Genomic DNA, 16444 nt, shown 5'->3' on the forward strand with positions numbered 1-16444 from the left:
CACTCCTGTCGTCTTCACCCACTACTTATTTTCATCCAGTGTGTAATCTTAGGTCACCAACTTGGAGCCTTGCACTGTAAAATTCAGTAACTATTTTTTTTTTAGTAATGACTCTCTGAAGCTATAGTTTTTTGGTGTGTAGGTTTTATATAGCAATTAGCAGTAAATAAAAATGAAACTGACAATGTATAATTGGCAATGTATAATAAATATCAGAATCATTTTAAAAATGTAGTACTTCACTGGTTTGGCCTATTCACAGCAAAAGCAAAACTGTTATAATGAAATTTAGACTGGTAATCGTTTACTGCTTTAAGTTGTTCTTAGTCTCTTTCTCCTAAAACACCCTAGGTCTTATTTCTGAAATAAAGAAAATTTATTGTGGTCTAGTTACTCAGATTATTTGTAGCATGTTGTATCTCTGGGTTGTTTAAGGAAATCAAGTGTACTAAAATTGTAGCTTAGAAGAGAACAGGCAGGAAATAATTTCAGTGATGAACATTTGTTTAAAGTTAGGAGCCTTAGGTATTTCAGCAATACTCATAAGAAAATATGCTTTAATTGAAAGTTTTTTATTGTGTGCAATATATATCCTTTATTTGAAAGCTTTCAGATTTAGCTGAAATACTTCTTTTGGCTCAGCATTAAGCTTAAATATAAATTAAGACTTTGATTTAATTTCTGTTACTATAATGTAATCTTAAGCCTTTTTGTTTAACTCAGACATTTCAAATATAGATTTTTATCATGTTTAACCTAAAGGATTGCACCTATACACATTTCTCTGATACTTTTTTTTTTTGGTACAGAGTCTAAATGTACTCTGTATAAATCAATACTTCATTATGTAATCTATCAGTTAAACTTTGACCAGATTTAGAAATCCTAAAAACGTAACAGTATGTTAGAAAAGTTAAATTATAAAATATATATTAATTTAGGTTTGGCTTTCTTGACTAATTTTATCAGCTACTGAAAGAAAATCTAAGTAATTTATCTCCCAGTAATATGGTTCTTTTTTTCTTTCTCTTCCTTATTTTTTTCCTTTTAGGACCCCAAACGTCATTTGGAGGAACATGTGGATGTACTTATGACTTCAAATATTGTCCAGTGTTTAGCAGCTATGTTGGATACTGTCGTCTTTAAATAAAGCAACACAAAGCTTTTAGAGATACTTTCAGTGTATATTACTCTGTTGTTCCTAATGCTCCAAATCAAGGGACCTCTGAAGGTGTGTTTGGTTAAATGTAAGACATCTGGCATCATTTACAGCACTGTAACGCCTTCAGTCTCAGTTGTGCAATTACTTCTGTTTCTTTAGTCAGGGTCTTTGCAGATTCCAAAGTTGTATAAGAATACATCAAAGTGGACAAATTTTGTTAAGATCCCATTTAATATTTGAAGAAATCAGTAACACAAATATATTTTGATTGTTGCTTACAAAATAAAATACATTTACAATCTATGTCTCCTGAGGTCTTCTTGGCACTGGGTGGAATCCACAGAATAATGTTTGACGGTGCTTTAGAAATCTCACATTAAGGTGTGTTTCCCCTTGCATTTTAAGATTTCATAACACATACAACATCAATGTGATAACTTCACCAATGTAAAATGATTGTCATTAATGAGTGGCTACCTCATTAGTGGGTAACAGAAAAAAATGCTGACATATTTCATTTAAAGCATTTGTCACAAGTTAATATTATATATGCGATATAGCTTGTTAACATATGTTCATGATTTCAGAAGAGTACATTTAAGAAGGGACGATTTTGATGTAGACATTACCATTTTTTAAGAGTGTAGTCTACCAATAGCATTGAGATTGTGTGGGAATTGCCTGCTGCAAACTCCCCTAAACTTCCAGCTAAAACAGCCGTAGAAGATATATTGTACTGTATAACGTCTTCAAAGCAAAATGAGAAAAGTAGCCATAATGTGAGTTTAATATGAGCACATAAGGAATAATTTTGTTACTGTTTTATCTTTTCTCAAACTAACTTAGAAATCTGGTAAAGACAAAAATGTGACTAATGGTGGCTTTTGTAAATAACCTCATCCCACAACCTGCTTTGAACTTGATGTACAGAAGTTCATCCCCATTAACATTCACTCATGGCGCAGCACCACACTGGATGCACCAAGGGGTGCTGGCAAAACATAGGGAGACAAAGAATTTGTTTACTGATTTTAGAAAGGGAGAAACAATGATTTCTATGCATTTATGCACTTGCTGGTTGATTCTTATATGTGCCCCACAACCTTGGGGCCTCAGGAGGACACTCCAGCCAAGTGAGCCACCCTGCCAAGGGCTGGAGACAGACTTCATTCTTATCTACACTCTTTGTGAGAATATGACAGAAAATGTTTCTGAGGCTTCATTAAAGGAGGGTTTTCCTTAGGACTTAGAATTTAGACTTAGCCTGTACTAGAGATGGTATGAATGAAGTGGTAGAACAAAATCCTGTCCTGTTTGAACAGTTCTGGGTTTTTATTACTCACCTAATAAGCTCGGAGAAACTAAAAGTGGCAGTGGGTTAAATTTTGTTGTGTTTCGCTGTCTCTCTTTTTCTTTTTGATGTAATAAGAGACATTCTGAACATTTCTTGCTTTTCCTGGGGTTTCATCTTTATAGTGACAGCATATTTTATGTAGGACATGTAATATGTATTTAATTGTTGGGATTACAACTGATCATTTACAATTAGAATATAGGTGAAAGGTTTCCTTTTGCCTAATTTAAACTGTGTGGACCATTGGGCGGGGGTGGGGTACATGATTTTTTTCCCTTTAAGTAAACAAGGTTCTACAGCTTATTTTCACAGATACTGTTCATTAGAGCTAATAGTACTTTTTGGTCCAATATGCCTTCAGAAGAAGGCCTTAATAACGCAAGGACGTTATTCTCAACATTCTGTTTGGAAGTACCTTTTTGTTGTTGTTGTTGTGGGTTTTTTCACTTTAGACCCCTGAAACTGTCTCCTGAGTGAGTACAGTGACTGAGAAGGCTCAAACAATTCTTGTCTCTTGTGCTCTTATGTGGTCACCTCATACTCCTGGACTCCACAGCCACCCACAACTTTCTCTCACTTGGTTCATGTTGAGGACATTCTCATTTCAAAACCACATCAGAATCCCTCCTGCTACCAAAAATGTATATTTTCTTTGCAGATTTGGAGTCTGTCAGAATTAGGGTGCCCAGAGAAGCTCATTGAATATACCTTTGTGTCAGAATGTATTGCTGTTTTAGCAGCAGCCTGATGGCTGAGGCCCAGTTAGGCATTGCAACCACTTACTGAATCACAGGCTCAATGAGCCACTTTAGCTGTGTGTGTTTATGTGAGCATCTCTACTCAAGTACTATACAGCATTAAAGCAGCACTAGAACCAAAAGTTTTACTTGCCTCTAGTAGAGATGTCCCGGCTTTTCTCTTAAACTAGTGTGGGGACATGAAAGTTCCAACCTATTTAGTATGATTTGCATAGAATAGGGACACCTGAGTCTTCTGGAACCTTACTACATATATACAGAATTCAGGCCCCACTCCAGCCATAAATCAAAATAATCCTGGCATAGTTCATATGCACTTAGAGAAGCCCTGCTCTGCATAAATATGGTTCAAGAGCAGGTGTTCCGGTCCTGGGGCAAACCTTAGTTTTTCTTGAGCGTGTATAAATTAAAGGCACAGCCTATAAGCGAGTCACTGGACTTTGTACTGATCATTTAAAGTGACTGCACATGTATCTCCTACTCCAATTCCTTAAAAACTGAGGGATGTGCACTCGAACCTTTCTCTATAGTTCGACATTTCATTTTAGTCATCGTCATTTTTTTAAAAAGGCAATTCAGGATGCTAGGTATGACAACGCCTCAAAAAGCCCAGGTGGAGTCTTACCTTTTTGCTACACGTTTAAGGCTCTGTGTCCCACTGAGGAAGGAGGGGGTAACTTTGGAAGCAATGGAGAGGGGAGATGCAGGGACAAAGAATTTAATGATCAGAGAAAGGGGGGAAAAGCCAAAATAAAGCAAAAACTTTTCATGAGAAAGGGCAATGGAAGGTAAAAGGCAGAAAAAAAAACAAAACCTGTCAAATAATGTCATAGCTACAGTCCCCAACCCCACTCGAAGCCTCAACATCTAAGGCCCTGCTTGGTTTATGAAGGTTCCAGGCAAGGAGCTGAGACTTGCTTCCAAATGGAAAAATTGGTCTGGCTGTATTTTTCTCCCAGCAAACCGTCTCTGCTTGAATGTGGGACATCTGGCCATCAACCTGTCCAGCCCAAGGCCGCCCGCTCCGGGCACTGCTCGCGGCGCACGGCGCCCAGCTGGAAGCCTCAGCTGGTGCCTTCTGCAGCCTGGGTGGCCAGCCCGCCTCAAGGGCGCAGCCTGAACTCTGCGCAGGCCGCAGTGCCCAGCGAGGCCCGAACCTAAGACCGCGCCCGCCTAGGCGTCGGTCGGGTCTGGCTAAACACGGTCTGACCGTGCCCAGGCCCCACCCAAAGACCCAACCGACGCTCTCACTCAGGCAGCCGCTTGGGCCCGGGTAGGACAGACAAGCTCCCTGGAAGGCGCAGACCACACCGAGCGGAGGCGCCGGGCCGTGCCTTCCGAAGAGTGTGTGCCCCCAGGTCTGTGTCACACACCGCTCGCCCGCGCGTCCTCAGTCTCCCCGGCGGCGGCTTCCTCTGAGGATCCCTAGGGCCCCAGGGCCCTGGAGGGCCTTCTCTCTCGGGGCGCTCCGGGACCTTAGATAATGAGCCAGGGCCGGGCAGCTGGTGGGCTGGGGCGGAGCGCGGGGGGGCGGCCTCGCCCGCCGCCTGCCCGCCCCAGCAGTGCCCTGCGTGGAGCCGCCCGCCTATCCGCCAGCCCCTTCACGCTCTGCGCGGCTCCGCATCCCGGGAAAACCTCAGGAGGGCAGGTCCGCGGGTGCCGCGCCAGCGCCAGCCGCTTTGGGCGCCTCGGGTCTCTGCTGCTCTGGACCCTCGGGTCCGGGTGGGGGCTGGCTCTGCGCAGAGCGAGCTCGGAGTCTTCCTACACCTGGGGGTCGCCTTTGGCCTCGTGCTTTTATTTATGCCAGCATCCTTTTAAATTGCTATTTTTCTCTATTTCTCCTCAATTTTTTTCCCGCATTTTAAAATTACTGGCATGGATTCTTTTCCTTTCCTCCAGATTATATAAACATTGCGCGGGCGCGCGCGGGCGCGCACACCCGAGTCTTCAGTAACGATCGCTGCGTTGATAACACTTCCACTCTGTCTCCCCAGATCAGCGCTTCTAGCGAACCGATTTGCACAAGGACTCTGTCCTCTCTGTTTCTCCGAGGCTTGTGAACCTGTCGCCAAGCCAGTAACTCAGAGAGAAGTGCAGTGAGACGCGAGGGACGCAGGGCTCCTGCCCCCAGTAGATGCTCTTCAGATAATATGCCACGGAGCTCACTGATAAAATATTTAGTTAAGACCTCGTAAACATCACTGAAAATACATCAAGGCACTTCAGCCCGACAGCGTATGATTATTTCAAAACTTAAAAAGAAGATCATAAGACTGTCATTGTTTTTGTGCTCACTCAAGAAACCGAACCTTCCCGAGGTGGGTGGATGGGTGGCTGAGTTGCTGCTTTTCACCCCCACTTCTCCCTCTTCCCGCCCACTTTCAACGCCGGGGTTCTCGGTAGCAGCGGTTTGTTTGTTTGTTTGTTTGTTTGTCTAGCGAATGTACTTAAAAGGGGTGCGCTGGGGTGGGGGTCGGGGAGGACAGGCAGGACGCGCTCACAAAGGACTGGCTCAGGTGTTGTGTGCTTCTGGATTAGCTGGAAAAGACAGACTGTGGAACTTTTACAGGGCGAGAAGAGGCCACCGGCTCGAGCTTTGTATACTTTGCACTTGAAATTGTTACATTCAACAGAATATTTGGCTCATTCAGATCCGAAGTCTCCTAGCATCTTCGAATTCCCTCCTCCGCCGCCCCTCAGTTCCAAAGAAGGGGGGGGGTAGGAAAATGTTTAGTAAATTGCACATCTTTGAATCTTCCTAAAGCAGTGGTCACAAAGCTTAAAGGTGACACAACAGTGCTCACGTAAGACCAACACACATTCCCCACCCCCCAAGCCAACAATAAAATCAGCCCCTTCCATTTGCCACGATCATCGCGACCAGGAGCCAGGTGATTATCCTAATTAATGTCTATCTAATTAAATTACTGTCAGCAGTTAACCAATGGCAGGAGCCGTTTCATCGGCTGCACAAGCAGCAAGATCAAAAGTGAGCGAGCCTTTTCTGATTGCTGCATAGTGTCAATTGGCCAATCTCTTCTCCCAGGGAAAAAAAAAAGTAAATCAAACCTTTGAGAAGCATTTGCTGGATGAAGTGCTTTCTGTCTAGTGAGGGGGTCTGTGGATTTCTAGTTTATGATAAATAGGACTTTAAAAACCAGGGACAGGAGGGCGAGTGTTCAGGTTCTAGAGCTATGCAGCTGGAGCACTGCCTCTCTCCTTCTATCATGCTCTCCAAGAAATTTCTCAATGTGAGCAGCAGCTACCCACATTCAGGCGGATCTGAGCTTGTCCTGCACGATCATCCCATTATCTCGACGACTGACAACCTGGAGAGAAGTTCACCTTTGAAAAAAATTACCAGGGGGATGACGAATCAGTCAGATACAGACAATTTTCCTGACTCCAAGGACTCACCAGGGGACGTCCAGAGAAGTAAACTCTCTCCTGTCTTGGAGGGGGTCTCTGAGCTTCGTCACAGTTTCGATGGCTCTGCTGCAGATCGCTACCTCCTCTCTCAGTCTAGCCAGCCACAGTCTGCGGCCACTGCTCCCAGTGCCATGTTCCCGTACCCCGGCCAGCACGGACCCGCGCACCCCGCCTTCTCCATCGGCAGCCCCAGCCGCTACATGGCCCACCACCCAGTCATCACCAACGGAGCCTACAACAGCCTCCTGTCCAACTCCTCACCGCAGGGCTACCCCGCGGCCGGCTACCCCTACCCACAGCAGTACAGCCACTCCTACCAAGGAGCTCCCTTCTACCAGTTCTCTTCCACACAGCCGGGGCTCGTGCCGGGCAAAGCGCAGGTGTACCTGTGCAACAGGCCCCTTTGGCTGAAATTTCACCGGCACCAAACGGAGATGATCATCACCAAACAAGGAAGGTAATGCTACATTCGCGGCGGTCGCTGCTCCAGGCGCGGCCCAGGGGCAAGTTATGATCGCCGCAGCAGCGACGATTTGGGGTCGGGATCGGAGTGGCAGGCGCTCCGGTGCTCCCGAGAGTTGCAGGGTTTTGGGAAAAGGGGAAGTGAAAGGTAGAACCACAGTGGATCATGATGTTGGGGGTGGGGTGGGGTGATCCTTCTCTAGAAAGGTGGACGGAGAGGCAGTCAGTGGCCGGAGAAAGGCGAGGGGGGGGGGGGACCGGGCCAGCCGCCGCTAGATGGGAGGGACGCCCGGATACACGACAGGTGGGGATGCGGGTCCCCAGCCTTGCTCTTCACCTGGGCAGTGATCCCTGCCGCCTCCCCGCGCCCGCTCACCGGCCGGGGCCGCACTGCTTTTCCTCCCCTCCACCCCTTTCCTAACCCTGCTAACAATCGCTCCCAACGCTGCGAGAACAAGTTTTGCTTTGCTATCTGGCGCCTCGCTTCTTGCATTTAATCTTTAACATTTATGTTTTTTTCCCCCTTGTTTTCTCCCTCCCCCCTTAATTTAAATAGGCGCATGTTTCCTTTTTTAAGTTTTAACATTTCTGGTCTCGATCCCACGGCTCATTACAATATTTTTGTGGATGTGATTTTGGCGGATCCCAATCACTGGAGGTTTCAAGGAGGCAAATGGGTTCCTTGCGGCAAAGCGGACACCAATGTGCAAGGCAAGTCCTTCCAATTAACACGTTTTCCTGACACTTATTTAGGTGAGAGTGATTAATTAAAGCCTTTGTGGACTGGCTCGAGCGACTTTTAAAACGATCGCCCAGTGACTCTTAAAAGGAAACGAGGGGGATAGGGGGACAGACAGACTGAGCGGTGAGAAGGGGGAGGATTATGCAAAAAAGCCGTTTTAATCATTCCCAGTTAATAGGAAGAAAAAGCGGCCTAAAAAGCCCTGGCTAATGGGCCTCACAGTGGAATAAGGGGGGTGTGCACGCGTGTGTCCTGCACAGGGAGGAGTGGGGACTGGGCAGTGCCCAGGACATATGTAAACAACGTATTTCTTTCTCTAGGAAATCGGGTCTATATGCATCCGGATTCCCCCAATACGGGGGCTCACTGGATGCGCCAAGAAATCTCTTTTGGAAAATTAAAACTTACAAACAACAAAGGAGCTTCAAACAACAATGGGCAGGTCAGTGGCTCAAGCGCGCTCGCTTGCTCGCGCTTTCTCTCTCTCTCTCTCTCTCTCTCTCTCTCTCTCACCGCCCCCCCTCCAACCCGCAACATTCAGTTCATTAGTTTAAATTAGCACGAAAAACTGGATACCTGTTTCTTGGCTTCATTAAAAATACTTTAAAAATTCTATTCCCACCCTCAAAAATTATATGAATGACCTATAAAGTTGTTCTCGCTCCCTGCCCAATTCCTATTTCACGACCTAACCAAGTACAAACACTAGATAGATTTCGAGAAGGAAACCCACAGGATCTGCGGGTTGTGAAAATCTTTGTTCCTCGCTAAAGGACGACTAGGAGAAGGGCCCTGAGGATCGGGCGGTCGGGTTCTGCTCTCCGCAGGTGCTAGGGCGATCCCCGCTCCCAGAGGAGAGCCGGCTGTCTTGCCCCAGCCAGCGGGTCACCAGCCGGGCCAGCCCCGCAGTCCTGCTGCCCCGGGGCTGGCTCCTCGCGGCTCCGCGCGGCCCTCGGCGCACAGCCCCGCGCACACCGACCGCGTTAACGAGCCTTCCGGCGCTTCTCTTTCTCTCCGCGGGACAGATGGTGGTTTTACAGTCCTTGCACAAGTACCAGCCCCGCCTGCATGTGGTGGAAGTGAACGAGGACGGCACAGAGGACACCAGCCAGCCCGGCCGCGTGCAGACGTTCACTTTCCCCGAAACTCAGTTCATCGCCGTCACCGCCTACCAGAACACCGATGTAAGGAGTCCTGGCTGGGGGCTGGGCGCGCGGCGGGCCGCACCCGTTTCACCCGCTTCCCCCGGCGCTGGCGGGGGTCCCCTTGCCATTCCGGTTCGGGCAGTAACAGCAGCAACAGCTGGCTCTGCTGAGCCTTTTAGACGAAGGGATAGGGGCCTGCTGCGCACCTTCCCTAAGCATCTAGCCCGTGGAGAAACGTTTCCTCTACGTCTCCGTGGCGGGTCATCCAGGCTACGTTACAGGTGCTCAGGGTTTCTAGGGCCTCTTCTCTTTGGGATTTTCAATTTAGTCCTCAAACTAGAACATATTTAAATCTGCTTAAAAAAAAAAAACCCTCTTCCACTTAGAAAACAAGCAGATATCCCCCTGCATTTTATTCTTCTATTCTTGGTAATCTGTGGCATTAACACACACACACACACACACACACACACACACACACATTTTAAAAAGTCTCAGAGCTGATGGTTGAAATAAACATCATTTTCGGGGCGATCAAAAAATACACTAATTCGTATATGTAAAAATTACAATAAATTAAATTACGATGGGCTATGGAATGAGTTTTCCAGCTCTTGAACCTCTTCATCATTGTCAAGTTTGCAAAAAGAAAACTAATTTTAAGAGCAACTTGTATGTTTTCAAGTTGTGGCTCAGAAGCAACCAACTTTTAAAAATATGGTGAAACATTTGAAATAGGCGATTTTGGTGTTCATTCGAATACGCCTTAGAGACTTTTGTCTCAGTACATTCCTGTAACAAGCATTTTAAAAATGTGCATTTGGACCAATTTAGAACACATAGGAGAGCTAGTGGAAAGCAATGCTTCAACTTTAGTCGTCGTTAATTTAAAGACGTTTCTCATTACTTGCATGATAACTTTTTTCTTTCTCTCTCTCCATCCATTCCCTCAACTTTTTCAGTAGGGAAGCCTTACTATGTGATGAAGTCATAGGCCCAAGTCCCAATAAAAAATGGCAGATGATATATTCTCTCAAACACCCAATCCTCCTTCCTGTGTGGAAGGTGAGATCATATTAATCTTTTTTTTTCTTTTTCCCAGATTACACAACTGAAAATAGATCACAACCCCTTTGCAAAAGGATTCCGGGATAATTATGACACGTAAGTAATTTTGTATCTTCTTTCTCAAGTAGTTGTGGAATGGAGCTTTAGGGTCAAAGGTGGATTGTTATGTACCAGGCTTTCAGAAGCTAGAACGTGTGAAGACAAGGTTGTTTCCTTCTACCTTTTCTCAGCTCCCTTTCTCTCTGGTGACCTTGTGGCTTAGCACTTCAGTAGTTTTGGTCAAAGGTTTCCTCCACCTATTTTTAGCTGTCTTATGAATTACAGAGTTGTTGGCAGGCCTCTGAGGCTGGCTGGCTGGCAGGGGAAGCTGCCCTGGTTCCTGGGTGCGGGAGTTGTATGTGGCGCTGCAGATGCTCAACTCAGATTGTCTGTGTCTGAGACCTCCCGATTCTGCCTGAAAGTGCATGTGGCTCTGGCAGTTGTTACAGTTTCCTTGGCATATGTGACTTTTATTTACCCATTTCTAAGTTTTGTGTAATAGCTTTTCCTGTGCAAGTTTACTGGGGACTGAATAAAAATGTGCACCCAACACAAATTCATGAGCAGAGCCACTACAGTAGTCATTTCAGGCATTGGGGAAGGACCCGGGTGCTGTTGCTGTGTATTATTTGTAAACTTTAAGAAAATAATATTATCTCTCAACGTGTTTTAATTAAAAGCGTTGGTTCCATTTTCTCCGAGCCTCCAGTGCTCCCTTTCTTTTCTGTCAACACGCTGTCCTCTGGGGGCAACAGCAGGTGTAAACAGTGCTTTCTGTGCTGGTTGTAGCGTTCTTGCTCAGAGTCCTGGTGCACTGCCTAAGAGTTCAGATAGTGTTATATAGCAAAATCTATATCTGGATTGTGGGGATCCTCACACTTTTTTCTGACTATAAAAGGGAAGGGTTCAAAAATTTTAATTTCACAGCTTGCATTAAGTGCCTGGGAGAGAGCTACAAAGTTGAAGATGTCTTTGACTAGAAATAGATTAAATTTATAGAGAGAGGCAGTGGCTGCTTCTATACCAGCATCACCTCCTATATTTTTACAGCAAATTGAAAAGAGAGTCATTGCTATTAATCCCTATAACCATCGTGTGCATCTCTTAGAAGTAAGGAAGCAAACCTCACCAGGGACTCCCTAGAATAAAAACTTGGCTGCTCTAGTTCTCTCAATCTGAAAGGGTGGACCCGGCACAGTGGAAAGTGTGTGGCTCAGGAGACCAGAGATATTGGTCTCTGCTAGGGGGTCTTGTAGATTTTGAGCTTTCAATTCTGCTGTGAACATCTGTTCCAAAGCATTTTATTTTGCACAAATCAATTTGGTAATCCCAAGTGGATTGGGACCTGGATGGGCATCTAAACTATATCTTCTGCAGACTGTTTTCTTTCTTTTTAAAGTATTGTGATAATAAACAGAGAAGATATTTGCACCTTGCTGGTTATGTTCCCTTTCTGCCTTCCTCTACTTCTGTTATTTGAAACTGGAATTACATTTCAGGAGAGAAATCTTGTGCAGTAAGCAAAATGGATCTGAGCAGCCACAGGGTAACCCTCACCTGCCTCTCCTCTGGCTGACTTCTGTTGGGAAAGCCACTTCCCTTTGGTTGTTAAATCATATTTTTCATAAAAAAACTTCTTATCTATATGAATGGATACTTCAGCTTTTTAGGGGTTAGGAAAAAGTAGAATGGTTTATAATACTCTTCCTTTCCATTGTTATGTTGGCTATTTGGCTAACTTCTGGAGAAACTGAGAGAGCAGTAAGAGTCCAGGGGACTAGCAGGTCGCTTGGCCACTCACCAGGGAATCTCCTCCCCAAAGGCTTAAGGTCTGACAAGAATGAGGGTTCTTTCAAAACAGTCTGTTGATTAAAGAGTAAACCATGTATGTGTGAGCTAAATAGAAAGAGAGGCATGTGGGTATGTGGGTACTTCTACCTATCTTGATCCAATGTCTAGTTCCAATGTCTAGTTCCCCCTCGATTCTAATGGAATTTTCTAGGCCCAGGGCCTGGGGGTAATCTTTGATTATTTTATCTAAGGTAATTCCCAGTAACACAATTACTGTCTGGACAATTACTGATAGGGCAAGTTTTTAAACTTCCCCTTGCCCCAGTTTCTTCATCTGTAAAGTGGAATAACAATGGTACCTAACTCCAAGGATTGTGATGGTTAAATCAATCACTGTTTGTGTAGTCCTAGACGACAGTGCCTGGCACACGGTCAAGTTGTATGCAGTTAGCTATTATTAGTGGGAAACTGCTTGAAGGAAGTTTATAACTACTGTAACAGTTTGCCCCAAAGTTTTGTGGGGTTTTTTCTTTTCTTTTTCTTCTTCTTCTTCTTCTTCTTCTTTTTCTCCAATAAGGAAATCAAAAGATAGGTAGAGAAGGTCAGAGTAAGGAATGCTTTTTTTTTTGTAAAAGAACTGTATTGATTGTTGACTTCGTTTCCAAGTAGTCATCCTTGTTCGCATTGGTAGAGGTAGAAGTGAAAGGATCACACTTGGGAAACCAGTCAGTATCGTGGGGGTTTCCAGCAGCCGTCCTCCGGTATCAGAAGGCTGGTGAAGGCCAGGGTTTATTTTTATTTATTTATTTTTTTATTACGACTTGGACGGCCTGCGGGTGTGTCAAAAGGAAGAAAGTTGTCTTAAAAGGGTGGAGGAGTGGGTACCTTGTTTGGAAATTTGGCTCAGGAACTCCCAGCGCTGAGGGAAAAGCCCACTGGGCAAATAACACCTTACTCCCTGCTTTGATCTGCCATGCCTTCTGCATATACTGAAGATGTGAGATGGGAACCCGCTGCTGTGCTCCTCTCTCCGTCCTCTATACACTTGGCGAGTGAGAACAAGCGACGAGGGAAGCCTTTAAAAAATTGTATCATTTTTAGGTTCCTGAATAGACAAATTGGTCCCTTTTAAATTACGATTTCGGGGAGGATGCAGGTCTGTGACCTTTCGTCTCTCTCCATCCTGGATGACAAGTTACAAATAGAAAGTGCAGTTATGGGTGAAAAGTGGTGGTCTTTCCTTCCGTCCCCCGAAGGGACCTCTGCGCCACCCCTCGGTTCTCTCTTTCTCTCCTTCCCTCACAGGATCTACACGGGTTGCGACATGGACCGCCTGACCCCCTCACCCAACGACTCCCCGCGCTCGCAGATCGTGCCCGGAGCTCGCTACGCTATGGCCGGCTCTTTCCTCCAGGACCAGTTCGTAAGCAACTACGCCAAGGCCCGCTTCCACCCCGGCGCGGGCGCGGGCCCGGGCCCGGGCACGGACCGCAGCGTGCCGCACACCAACGGGCTGCTGTCGCCGCAGCAGGCCGAGGACCCGGGCGCGCCGTCGCCGCAGCGCTGGTTTGTGACGCCGGCCAACAACCGTCTGGACTTCGCCGCGTCGGCCTACGACACAGCCACGGACTTCGCGGGAAACGCGGCCACGCTGCTGTCCTACGCGGCGGCGGGCGTGAAGGCGCTGCCCCTGCAGGCGGCCAGCTGCACCGGCCGCCCGCTCGGCTACTACGCCGACCCGTCGGGCTGGGGCGCGCGCAGCCCCCCGCAGTATTGCGGCGCCAAGTCGGGCTCCGTGCTGCCCTGCTGGCCCAACAGCGCCGCGGCCGCCGCGCGCATGGCCGGCGCCAACCCCTACTTGGGCGAGGAGGCGGAGGGCCTGGCCGCGGAGCGCTCGCCGCTGCCTCCGGGCGCGGCCGAGGACGCCAAGCCCAAGGACCTGTCCGACTCCAGCTGGATCGAGACGCCCTCCTCCATCAAGTCCATCGACTCGAGCGACTCGGGGATTTACGAGCAGGCCAAGCGAAGGCGGATCTCGCCTGCCGACACGCCCGTGTCCGAGAGCTCGTCGCCGCTCAAGAGCGAGGTTCTGGCCCAACGGGACTGCGAGAAGAACTGCGCCAAGGACCTAGGCGGCTACTATGGCTTCTACTCGCACAGCTAGGCCGGCCCTGCCCGGCCGGCCCCGCGCCCCGCCGCGGCCGGGACCCCGCCAGCCCCTCACTGCTCTTCCCGGCTCCTCCTCCCAGACCCCTCCGTGCGCCCCCCGCCCCCCATTTTATTTGACCCTCGATTACCGTCTGCAGCGAATAAGCACAGGTCTCCAAGTGTGATTTTAACCATTTTTTTGCACTGCAGTTAGCTCACCGACCTCCAACTTGGCTGTAAACCATTTGGTTTTCTTACTTACTCTCCATCTGTGAAGTTGTACTCCTCACACTCCTCCCCTCGTCTTTTTCTTGCCCCCCCCTCCTTCTGTTTCTTGTAAGGACACCCTTCACCTTCAGGAGACCTGCGGCAGTCCTGTCAGACAGCAGCGATTCGGACTCGTCAGTCTCGGCCTTCCCATTAACCATAGGTTGTTGACTCTAGAATCTGGACCCACCCAGCGCGTCCTTTCTTATCCCCGAGTGGATGGATGGATGGATGGTAGGGATGTTAATACTTTTAGTGGAACAAAGCCTGTGAAATGATTGTATATAGTGTTAATTTACTGTAATGAATGGCTAGTTTTTATTCTCATCGTCAAGGCACAAAACCAGTTCATGCTTAACCTTTTCATTCTTTTCCTTTTTTCTCCACCCACCTCTCCCCTTTTAATTTTTTTTTTCTGGTGAGATAATTAACTATTCTGAGTGGCTCTAGAAACCTGAAATACTTGATTGATAATGATGAATTTCTCACTTCTCAATCCGTTGCATAAAATAATTGCTCTGTGCCCTAATGACACAAATAGCTAAGGAGAATCGGACCAAACACCTGCGAAGGACAGATGCCTGTCCATAGGCGAGCCGACTAAGTGGCATGACGCCTACAACCCAAAGTTAACTGGAGTTGTATGTTTTTTCCTTTCCCCTTCTAAACAGAATAGCTCAACATAGCAATATTATTTTGCCTTATTTGTTTTCCCCCAAAGTGCCAAATTCATTACTGGTGTGTGCAGGTGCCAAATATGCTGACAAACTGTTTCTGAATATCTTTTCAGTCCCCTCTTCACCTTTATATGCTGTAAATCTTTGTAATGAATATTCCACTAATGATATAGATGATTGAATTGTTGGTAACTATAGTGTAGTCTAGTGATGAATTGTGTGAGTTGTATATTTTACTGCATTTTAGTTTTGAAAATGATTTCCCCACCACCTAGGAACAGCTGAAATTTGAATTCCTTGGGAAAACACTAGCATTATTGCAAGTAAGACTGACCCTCCCCCCCAAGTCTTGTTATATTTAAAAAGGAGCATTTCCCCCTGGAAATAGATTAGTAGCATTTCTAATGTTGTGTAGCAAGCCTATACTTTTTTTGTATTTTAAAATTAATGTGAAATATGCATCATACACAATATTCAATCTAGATTCCAGCCCATGGGGGGGATTTTTCCTAATAGGAATTCAGGGTCTAAACGTGTGTATATTTTGGCCCTTCTGTAAATCTAATGTTGTGATTTTTATATTTGTTTCGTTTGTCTGTGAACTGAATAATTTATACAAGTACACACTCCATTGAGAAACGTTTTGTTTTTTGCTTGTTTGTATCGTCTGTGTATAACAAGTAAAATAAATCTGGTAAAACACTATGCTGTTTGAACGCAGTTTACAGTTTGAGAATAATTATTATAGGTGGTTAGTTTTAAGGATTAAGGAAGAATGACCTCGAGGAAGGGGCAGCCTGTTGAATGGAAACCATCTCCATTTTCCCCTTAAGTTTACTTTATAGCACTGCCAGTAATTCCCTTTTTCCTTCTTATTTACAGTTATTTAGTTCCCTGTGAGTCGTTTCACTTTGTTGCACTCATTTTTTTTTTCAGGAAAATTTATGCACTTCATCATATCTGTCTGATCTCGCTGAAGTTGGAAATAATTCGAACAGGAAAAAGGAAGGTCTTTAGTAAGGAATTAAGAATTTCTTTAAATTCTACAAAGTAAAGGCATGAGGCTTTGAGTAAGGGTAGGGTGTGATTTAAATGCATGTCAAATCAGGCTGTTGACCGCACGCAGCTTTAGGCAGAAGTCGAAAATTCTGGCTTTTTAAGTACGGGGCCTTGAAGGCGAGTGGCAAATCTGTAAACGCAAACACGGAATGGCCTACATTTCTTGAGTGGTTGGTTTGAGGGTTGGGAGAGGGTGGGTGTTGAGCGGGGTCGGAATGGGGTGACCAACTTGTGAAAGAGCAGTTTTTAATAATGAACTTAAAACTTCATTTGGGACGTATCTGGGGGCATTGCTCCATCCTTTCTACAGTGGCTCTGAGCCAGTCTTGCCCAGGCCAGATCC

The 16444-nt window shown here is 46.2% G+C and overlaps 2 protein-coding genes across 3 annotated transcripts in view; both read left to right on the forward strand.

Annotated features, from left to right (window-relative positions):
- PSMD14 (proteasome 26S subunit, non-ATPase 14) overlaps positions 1-1465 on the forward strand; it is a 94122-nt gene extending 92657 nt beyond the window's left edge. For both annotated transcript variants that reach the window (XM_037140409.2, XM_053665142.1), the window contains exon 11: positions 1052-1465. In XM_037140409.2, the coding sequence (XP_036996304.2) occupies positions 1052-1150 (99 nt within the window). In that variant the 3' untranslated portion in view covers positions 1151-1465. The remainder of the gene's footprint in view (positions 1-1051) is intronic.
- A 5003-nt stretch (positions 1466-6468) lies between these two features.
- Positions 6469-14114, forward strand: TBR1 (T-box brain transcription factor 1). The gene is made up of 6 exons (XM_037140400.2): positions 6469-7160; positions 7722-7876; positions 8228-8349; positions 8933-9091; positions 10155-10216; positions 13256-14114. The coding sequence occupies exons 1-6, from the start codon at positions 6469-6471 to the stop codon at positions 14112-14114; spliced, it is 2049 nt and encodes a 682-aa protein (XP_036996295.1).
- Positions 14115-16444: the final 2330 nt, after the last annotated feature.

Source organism: Artibeus jamaicensis, unplaced genomic scaffold, assembly GCF_021234435.1.
Source record: "Artibeus jamaicensis isolate MK-2021 breed Jamaican fruit bat unplaced genomic scaffold, CSHL_Jam_final contig_391, whole genome shotgun sequence".
Lineage (NCBI taxonomy): Eukaryota > Metazoa > Chordata > Mammalia > Chiroptera > Phyllostomidae > Artibeus > Artibeus jamaicensis.